Source organism: Parambassis ranga, chromosome 19, assembly GCF_900634625.1.
Source record: "Parambassis ranga chromosome 19, fParRan2.1, whole genome shotgun sequence".
Classification (NCBI taxonomy): domain Eukaryota; kingdom Metazoa; phylum Chordata; class Actinopteri; family Ambassidae; genus Parambassis; species Parambassis ranga.
Genome location: NC_041039.1, coordinates 23,812,758 through 23,822,201, shown reverse-complemented (window position 1 = coordinate 23,822,201; position 9,444 = coordinate 23,812,758). Strand labels below are relative to the sequence as shown.

Sequence of the window (9,444 nt, the reverse complement as noted above, 5' to 3'; positions counted from 1 at the left end):
CTGAGCTGCTGGACCTCCGGCTCCTCCACTTCCTGCTTCTGCGTGTCACCTGACCCTGACCGCTGCGACCACCTCTGTTATCCAAACTCTTAAAATCACAAAAATTAACATGGCTGCCAGGAGTGAGGACCCACACTTCCTGCTCTGCAGTTCTTCTTCTTCTCATTGCTGGACTGGTTCTCTGACTCACTGGTCCATCTAGTGGTTTTCAGTCTAGTTTATTGTGGTTGTTAATTGATATTAATTCCATCCATCCATCTTCAAACCGCTTATCTGGGGCCGGGTCACGGGGGCAGCAGTCTAAGCAGGGACACCCAGACTTCCGTCTCACTGGACACTTCCTCCAGCTCTTCTGGGGGAATCCTGAGGCGTTCCCAGGCCAGCCGAGAGACATAGCTTCTCCACCGCGTCCTGGGTCTTCCCCGTGGTCTCCTCCCAGTGGGACATGCCCGGAACGTCTCCCCAGGAAGGCGTCCAGGAGGCATTCGAAACAGATGCCTGAGCCACCTCAGCTGACTCCTCTCGATGTGGAGGAGCAGCGGCTCTACTCCAAGCTCCTCTCGGGTGACCGAGCTTCTCACCCTTGTTTTTAAATTTCCTCTGTAATTTAATTTAAAATATTTCTGAATGACTTTATTATTAGGATATTTTTCAGTCCTTGTATGTAAAGAACGTCCTCCTCGGTGAAATGTGGATATTTGTACCAGATGTTATGACGGCAGGTCAAACGGTCGTTACGACATTTTCATGAATAATCTCTATAATAAGCTGAGGTTCTGTTGGAATGTGTGGTGCCTGTGTGGTGGGTGGACGGATGTTTTCAGCTCATTTTCTCTCATTTCATTTAATCCTTTCAGCCCTGAATGATCCTCGGAGGGCCGCGGCCCCTCGCCCCCTCCTGAACAAAAGCCAGTTTTCCTTTCCTATTAGAATGAGATGTAATCAGCAGAGGGCGAAGGAGTCGCCTATGTGGCAGTTTCCCTCTCTTTCTGGGGGGATGAAGAGGAAGATGAAGAGGAGAGAGGGGCCTAACGAGTTCTCCCTTCACTTGAATTATAATTTGTCCTAATTGAGCCACCAGCCGACAAAACACCCAAAAAAACCTCATCCAGTCTTTTAACCCCCTGTGCCCCCTTGTCCAGTCCCCTTTTGGCAGGACGCATTTACATTCATGTGGAGAGATGAGGAGCTGAAGACAACAATGGCCTCAGTGATGCTGCATCCTGCCCGACTGCCCCAAATAAAGATAAAGGGGCCCAGAGGGGGTCGGAGCTGCGGCCTGTGAACGGGGCAGAGCGGCACGCTAAGCTACAACCTGCCCCAACCTACTTCCTGTTTTTCTGCTGTCAAAGGGACACGCACACGCACACACACACACACACACACACACATGTTGAGCATGTCTGCTTTATTGGTGTCCAGAGGAAAAGCTGCAGTCATTAATCGGAAACAGAGATGAAAGAACTCCAGACATGTCTTCTGTTGGCTCTTAAAGCTTCGGTTACATGATGCCATTTCTCATTTTTGTTGAACAACAATGTTACTCAATTGTCACGTGATTGTGCTCACTTTACTCCACCTTCTCCACCTGCTCTGACTCAGCAGACAGTTTACAGAAAAAAATGACTTTTACAGACCACAAACAGCACATGCAGCATGAAGAGGACAGAGGAGAAGTGATGCATGTGAAGGAGGCTGAGAGCCGTGTGTGTGTGTGTCTGTCTGTGTGTGTGTGTGTGTCTGTCTGTGTGTGTGTGTGTGTGTGTCTCTGTGTCTGTGTGTGTGTCTAAAGGTTCCTCTCCAGAAGGACGCTCTTTAAGTCCGCCGGACAGTTGATGGTGAAGACGGTGTGGGACGTGTTTCGTCTCTCTACGAGCGCAGCGACGGCCTCGCCCAGGTCCAGGTGGTTCAGGTAGCCCGGCGCCATGCGCTCCGGAGTGGCTACGCCTGTGTCGATCTTCACCTGCCAGGAGGGACGGGAGAGGATACAGGGGACCGATGCAGGACAGAGTTAGGGACACGGTGCAGCACGTCCACTGAATGTGGGGCAGCAGCAGCAAAAGTGTGTGAGACCCAACAAAGTGTTTCACACTCCACAAACACACAAGCAGATTTTTAGCTTCTTTCGTCGTGGACTGTCTACAGAGCGCCCCCTGTTGGACAGGAGGTTCTGTCCGGGTCTCACCTGGTTGAGTTTGCAGGGCGTGTCGGGGTACTCCTCTCGTAGAACCTGACAGAAGGCCAGAGCGCTGGCAGCTCCCACAGTCAGGAAGCCGGTCCCGGGCATCAGCAGCTTCTCCCCTGCTCCACCTGCAGCACACACACACGGTTATGGTTCCCCTGTTATCTGCAGCTCAGGACTTCAGGTCACTGTGGAGGTGACATGTGACTAAGACGAGTGACTGACGAGCTTCCAGCTCTCAGGAAGGTTCTGTGGGTCTAACAGCTCACGCCTGTGGCTGAAGACGTCTGCTGGACGTTTCTGCTTCTGTTTTATTACAGACATTAAACCTTAGTGCACGCTGGTGTCTGGTATAATAAAAAGCTGCTTGTTCTTTCAGCAGTGTACTGCGGCCCTGCAGCTGTTTGGAGTCTTCAAACATTTTTAACTTGACTGTTTGGACTTGTTGCAGCTGTTTTGGTGACCCCTTGTGGCCAAAACAAAAACACATCTTTGTATTATAGTCACAAATACAGAGTGCAGACTGCATCACTCACCTGTGATGAAGGTGTAGGTGCAGTCAGAGTTCTCCCTCACGAGCGGGAAGAACGTCTTCCAGGACACAAACGTGCTGAAGAGTAACGTCTCGATCACCTGGAGAGGAGGAGACATAATGACGTGTAACTGGTTACTATGACAACCCATTAAAGTTACACAGGACGATTATTATTTGATCACCACTTTTTTAATGTGTGTGTGTGTGTGTGTGTGCTGACCCAGTGCAGGTCCTTGAGGGTCTGCGTGTGTGGGGGGCCGCCCTGCCACCAGCTGAAGCCCAGCGAGGAGATGATGTCGGTCACCTTCCCCACCTCCTTCAGCAGGGCCTGCTTCACCTTCTCCGCCTCCTCCTCTGATCCTGAAACAGATGCAGGAGATGTGATGGATGGATGGATGGATGCATGAGTGGATGGATGGATGGGTAAATGGGTGGATGGATGGATGGATGGATGAATACTCACCCACATTCCCCACTACAGTGGTGAGGTTGTCCTTTGTGTTGGGAGAAACGAACGATCGGAGTCTCTCCAGTCGGCTGCTGTCTCTGGAGATCACTGCCACTTTAAAGCCTTCACACACACACACACACACACACACACATTAGTCTTCAGCTCAGAGGCGGCACCTTTAATCCCTCTCTTATGGAAACAAGCCTTCTCTGACAGGCCTGTTTTGTCCTGGTCTGATTATCAGGCTCATCAGAGGGATGCAGCAGCAGCAGCAGATGGAAACTTCCCCCTCAAACCACCAACAGTCAAACTCTCATCAGAGCATCCTCAGTGCCAAAAGCAGAGCTCGGTAAATAACCAGGATGAAGATCAAAGTGACATAAACTGTCATTTCGTTGAGGATGATGATGTCGATGATGAAACCAGAGCTCAGATCAGTTTATCAGGATTAACTGGTCAAAGCAGGAGGAACACACACACACACTGGAGAAGACATTTCATGATTCCACATGATGTCAAAATGGGAATTTGAAATGTGTCGCATGTGCTTTTATATATTTATCTTTAATTAAATATCCTTTAAAAAGAATATATTTATCACACATAAAGTCTTCCTCAGTGTCTGGCTGGAAGACTCATCCGATGCTCACTGATCTGTCTGTGCACTAATCAAACCTGGGTGGCCGGTTTTACGCACGCACACACAACAGGTTCATGAAGAAGAATCTATGAACACACAAGAACCAGAAACAGCGTCTGAAACAGACCCAGAACAGTCAGAGAGCGTTCACTGTGCTGTTCGTCATGATGGAATCCTTCGTGCGTAAATTCCACACCTGTGCGTAAAATGTGCGCAAACCCCTCATGGACGGTGTCCAGGTGAGTCTGCCGTGACCAGCTCCATCCTCCTCTGACTTGGATCGGATGTAATGTTCTTACCTTTATCCAGCAGCGCTTTAACGATCCCGGAGCCCACCGTCCCCGCGCCGCCGAGAGCCAACACGACCCGCTCAGAATTCGACATGACGACTGGATGGAGGATGGAGGGTGGAGGCTGACACGCTGACTGCGGCGGAAGTGGAGCAGCACACTTGTGTGGAGCATCTTGGTCAAACCAGGGAGCTTTAAACTGAACTCACGGGTCACGGTTCCGCCCTTTCCCCCCGGTCTCACACTGAAGCCACGCCCACAGGTCAGCGTCCTCTCCCTGGGGCTGCCCCCTCCTGTGAGGACCGATGTGACGCTTAGATTTTAAAATTGTTCGTTTATAACTCTGCTCTTTATTTTGATGTCTCAAAAAATAGCAAATTAGAGAAGCTAGAAAGGCTAACACTAATTACTAATTTAGTTTTTATAGTGGTGCCAGTCTGATGTGAGGTAATGTAAGGAAGACAGCAGCAATGGTCCACTGCATGGTGTAGTGACACAGCATGACCACAGGGGGCAGTGTACACACCACCTAATTCAGTCTCCATCCTGTCTGAGGTGAAATGCTGCCATCTGGTGGATCAAACAGCACACAGGCAGCACTTTACCGGTTCATTTCAGAGCGGGATTTCTGTTTGCGCTTCAGCTTCCGGTCATTAAAGAGCTCAGCTGGTTTTTAAAACACAGTTTTGAATATAAAATCGAACTTTGAAGTCCAGCTCCTCCCCCGCGGCCCGTCCCGCTGCCGTTACCCAGCGCACCTTCAGCCCGGGGAAAGCCCGTGCCACGTGACAATGTTTACTTTATTCCGGACGGTCGAGCCGCCGCCGACAGCCGCGCGGAGCCGCCGGTGAGCCCGGAAATGCGTTTACCCGCCTCAGCGACACCCCGCTGAACCAGTGCCAGCACAGGTGAGTGTGTGTGTCCGCAGTGTGTCGACCTGTGCGCACGGTGTGACCGGAGCCAGGCCGCCACACCTGTAGCTAGCTGCGGCTAGCTTAGCTTAGCTTAGCCGCTCATTTACACCGAACTGAGACTCCGCTCTGAATTCAGACAGTTTGACGTTTGTCTTCATATCAACAAAAGATTTGCGTTTGTGAATCGCGAACTTTAACCCTTTCTAGCTCGCTGGGGGTGACGCTTTAATTCGGCGTTTGTTCACAACAACGCAGAAGTCTCGTTGATATGAAAATGTGAACTTTGGTGCCGTCATGTCACTTCCTGGGTATTTCCAGACCCAGCGGGCTGGTTTGTGACGGAAATCAATCCGGCGTCTGTTTAAAAGTTGTTTGGTGGATTGTGTGTTAGCCGAACGACAGAACATCCTCCACGGTCCAGAAATCTGTCTCAGTGGCTTTTTTTTACGACCAAATCTTTACGGTGAGAAAGATTTAAATGTTCATAAATGAAGAGGACATTCTGTTATGAGCTCTGTACAAAAGAGAAAAGAGCGAAACTAGCTAATGTCAGGTTCAAATCGGCTAAGCTAATGCTACTGTTAGAGTGATTGTGATCAATAACTGCTGATCGATGACTTCAGATTTCAGTGTTCTCAGTAAGAAACCTGTTTTTTACATCAAAGTTTAACTTTCGCTTTTAAATGTGATTGAACCTGAGCACAGTGTTTGTGAAGATGTGGGTTATTATGGGATGTCTGAGTCTCTGTGGCTCATTTTATTGATCTGCTGATAAACGTCACACAGCCGGTAAACATGGAGGCTCAAACACTGATCAAAATGAACCTATGATGTTTGTGGGAGGATTTTTGGAGCAGCACATGAACTAGTGGTGCCCTGCTGCACGCTGGGAGTTTGTGGAAGGTGTAATTATACTTCTCCTTTATGTGCTCATTCGTGGCATGTGACAGGTGAACAGAGCTTTACAGATGTCCTTTTGTCTCCTGTCTTTTGGGTTGGACGGACAGAGATGAGCAGCTCCCGGCAGAGAGACATGGATCTGGTGGACGCCTACGATCGCAGTTTGGAGCGGCAGATCCTGGGACAGGGCTCCAGCCTGGCGTGCACAGATGAGGATCTGCGGCAGCAGGTGGAGGAGCTGCTGATGGATGGAGACGCTCAGGAGGTTCACTGCCTTGGCCTGGACCCGCTGAGGGTGATGGACGAGTCCTTGAAAGCAGCGGCAGCGGTCCGCGGCAGGAGAGTCCAAGTGCGAGGAGGGCTGCGGGGATTGGCTAAAGCTTTCGAAGTCCTGGAGCAAGCGGCTCTGAACCTGTACCTGGGTCCGTGGAGGCAGGAGTACAAAGTCATCAAGGTCGGCTGAGAAAGAAGAAAACAAGGATCAGAGTTCCTGCAGAATGTTTGAACATTTGTCCTCTTTTGTGTCTCAGATGCACTCAGGTACCTTCACCCACTACATCACACCGGTGCTTTCGATGCCACAGATTCTGACCGTGTTCAGCCTGCTGGGTTACCAGGCCAGCTCGTCTCAGCCCGAACAGCTGTGCCTGGACCCACCCAGAGTCAGCCCCGCCTGCCCGGACGACCTGCTCCGCCTGGCCTGTGCCTTCTTCGTGGCGCGCTGCGAGTGTCGCCTTCTTCTGGAAGCTCTGGGGAAGCGCAGCGGCGACGCTCAGTGGGAGCTGAGTGTTGTGAGGGAGAGGCAGCGAGGGAGCAGCCTGCAGGTGTGTGTGTGTGTTATAATTAAATCAGGAGCAGCTCAGACTTCAGCTGAGAATTTTCTTTCAGTCATGATTTAATCAAATCTTGCAGCTGCTCTCTTTAAATAATTTCCAGTTTTTTTCTTTCACACCCTGAAACTCAGTCTGGATTTAGTTTGAGGAACTAAAAGGTTCCTGTTGGTTGTTTGTAACTTTCTCTCAGAGCTGGCTGAGATTTACAGTTTTAAGATATTAAAACTATAAGTGTAGTTCATGTTAAAATGATCCTGCTGGAGTCTCCTCTCCCTGTCCGCCTCTCGGAGCTTCATGCTGTCCTGGTGAAGAAAGTGACAGCAGCCGTGCAATGACTTATTAATATCGTTATAAATATTGATTATAAATGACAAATCTTCACCTCAGACAGGTGAGCCTGTGGTCCTCGGACACTATCTAAACTGTTTTTAGTAAATGTCGGATCAAACTATCCAACAAGGCCACGCTGATATATATGAAGGTATTCTTAATGCTGATACTGTAGATCTGAGCTGAATAAGTCTTTTTCTCATCTTCTTATATCAATATAAGGAGGAAGAGGAGTCGCTGCCAGAACTAAAACCAGTCCAGGAGCTAGTTCCAGATGACTCAAACCAGGTTTCACCTACTCCCAAACGAGTCTAAAAGCAGACCAAATTCTAGGCAAAAAACTAGTCCAGAAACAGGCTCAAGAACTAGCTTAACACCAGTGCATTCTGGGAGTTGTAGTTTTTTTCTCCTGTCCCTGTGCCACTGAGTTGAACAGTGTTTCAATAGATGGTCAACACTTATGATGCTTTATAAACTTCAGATTCGTTCTGTTTAATTCTCAGCTCCTCCTTAGATAACCAGCGTGAAACACGTGTTAAGTTGAGCATTCACTGTTTGTTCGTCCTGACAGGTCGCCCTGGACAACGCCAAGAAAACACTGATAGAGCAGCTGGATGAGGAAGTGGATCTGTACGGAGATGAGCAGATAAACGGCAGGCAGCAGCAGCAGCAGCCGCAGCCGCTGGTCGAGGGTGATGACGGGAGCACCGCGTCGCCCCCTGCTGTCAGAACACACAGTAATGGAGGGACGTCTTCGCCCTCACAGCTGGAGGTGGAGGTTACCACCAGGAAACCAGACAGGCGTCCGTGTGGCGAGTCGAGGGCAGATCAGACAGACTCGCTGCCAGGGATGGAGCTGAGCACGAACCCGCCCGAAGCCGCTCAGTCCTGCCCCTGCCACCACGCTTCCATCGTTTGCTTCCAACGTTGCATTCAGTGCGACAGCTTGCACGATATCAGCTGTGCCTCTCTGGAAGCGTGCAGGATGAACGACCACAATGTGCAGTTCCTCAACAGTTTACCTGTTCCCCCGTCGCTCAGCAGCAGCCGCATGGCCTCCCTGTCTCTGCACGATGGCCCCAAAGCACTCACATCTTCCCTTAATCCAATCACCTACCACGAGTGCTGCGACCTCACCAGGCTGGACCCTCAGGTCCTGTGTTTCAGCTGCGGCGTCTTCCACGCGGTGTCCTGCAGAGACTTTGACCTCTGTAACAGGAGCCACAACATCAAGAAGCTGGGCCTCTGCTCCTGTGGGAAGCGGTGCAGCAGGAAGCCTCTGGTCCTGTGCAGGTATTGTGGGAACGAGTATTGTAACAGCTGCTGGTACAGAAACCCTGTTTCGTGCAGCTGCGGCCAGACGTTTGACCAGTCGTCATCTGTGTGATCTGTGTTCTGAGACAGAGTCACTGTGCCTTAAAGAGAAAAACGTCTTTTTTTAATTCAGAAGCTGCCTCCACTGAAAAACAGACTTCACTGTTTCCTCCTCTTAGCGGCCATATTTACATCACTTTGTACCAGTAGTTTGTGTTGTTGGCGGTTTGTGCTCACTGTAGTGTGGAGCACAGTGCGTCTGTGTTCATCTGCTTTGTTGCCTGTAAAACAGTTAAAAGGGCCATTCCGCCATGTATCTGTGTGAAACGTGTGATTTGTAGGTCACAGACGAGTTAAACTCACCTAAAGGGACAGTTCCACAGTTTTCTGCCTTCTCTGTAATATAATAGAACAAAGTGACACTTGTTTGTTTGTTTATTTGTTGATTGATTGATTGTAGTTTTGATGTAGGAGCCGTTTCCTGCCGACACCAGACGTATCAAACCTTAAAAACAACATAACAGAAAGAAAAGAGAAAACGTGTCGCCATGGAAAAACGTGTGGACGATCTCATCTATTATTTAAGAACAAACTGACACAATGTAATAATTTAAAGGGCTGGTTAAAAGCTTCGAGCACGTAAAGAATGTTGCAGGAGTTTCACAGTTACAGCAGACGTCGGTCGTCTGACAAGCACACATCATGAATGTCCACTCATGTGATGTTGGTTCAGGCAGCATCACTGACGGCTTCTGCTCACTCTAAAGGGTTAATCATGTGACCAACACACAGGAACATGTTGATCACATGATTCTATCTGTCCCTAAAGTCCCTTTACGTGTTTTACGTCCTGATCTTTGGATTGAAACTGTGTTGTTTTTTTTTTTTTTTAGTTATTTGCTTTAAAAAAAATAAAATAAAGGGCTGCAACTGATCTATGGAGGAGATCTTTCTTGATGAATTCCTTAAAGTACACATGTGTACACACACATCCACCAGGCATCACATGCTGTTTCCTGGGTCAAGTGTCTTCATGTCCCTGACATGCTCTGTCG

At 49.3% G+C, this 9,444-nt stretch overlaps 2 protein-coding genes across 3 annotated transcripts; one reads left to right on the top strand and one right to left on the bottom strand.

Moving 5' to 3' along the window:
• Positions 1–1,424: 1,424 nt before the first annotated feature.
• LOC114452357 (uncharacterized) lies at positions 1,425–4,299 on the bottom strand. Its single transcript, XM_028431630.1, has 6 exons — positions 4,108–4,299; positions 3,181–3,288; positions 2,938–3,077; positions 2,719–2,815; positions 2,186–2,310; positions 1,425–1,963 (listed from the first exon to the last, which is right to left on the bottom strand). The coding sequence occupies exons 1-6, from the start codon at positions 4,190–4,192 to the stop codon at positions 1,787–1,789; spliced, it is 732 nt and encodes a 243-aa protein (XP_028287431.1). The 5' UTR covers positions 4,193–4,299; the 3' UTR covers positions 1,425–1,786.
• A 394-nt stretch (positions 4,300–4,693) lies between these two features.
• spata2l (spermatogenesis associated 2-like) lies at positions 4,694–9,323 on the top strand. Of its 2 annotated transcripts, none has more exons than XM_028430889.1 (4): positions 4,694–5,006; positions 6,020–6,366; positions 6,443–6,736; positions 7,647–9,323. In XM_028430889.1, exons 2-4 carry the CDS (start codon positions 6,022–6,024, stop codon positions 8,460–8,462), a joined length of 1,455 nt encoding a protein of 484 aa, XP_028286690.1. In that variant the 5' UTR covers positions 4,694–5,006; positions 6,020–6,021; the 3' UTR covers positions 8,463–9,323. The 2 variants fall into 2 exon arrangements, with proteins under 2 accessions (XP_028286690.1, XP_028286691.1); XM_028430890.1 differs by lacking the exon at positions 4,694–5,006 and adding an exon at positions 5,033–5,475.
• Positions 9,324–9,444: the final 121 nt, after the last annotated feature.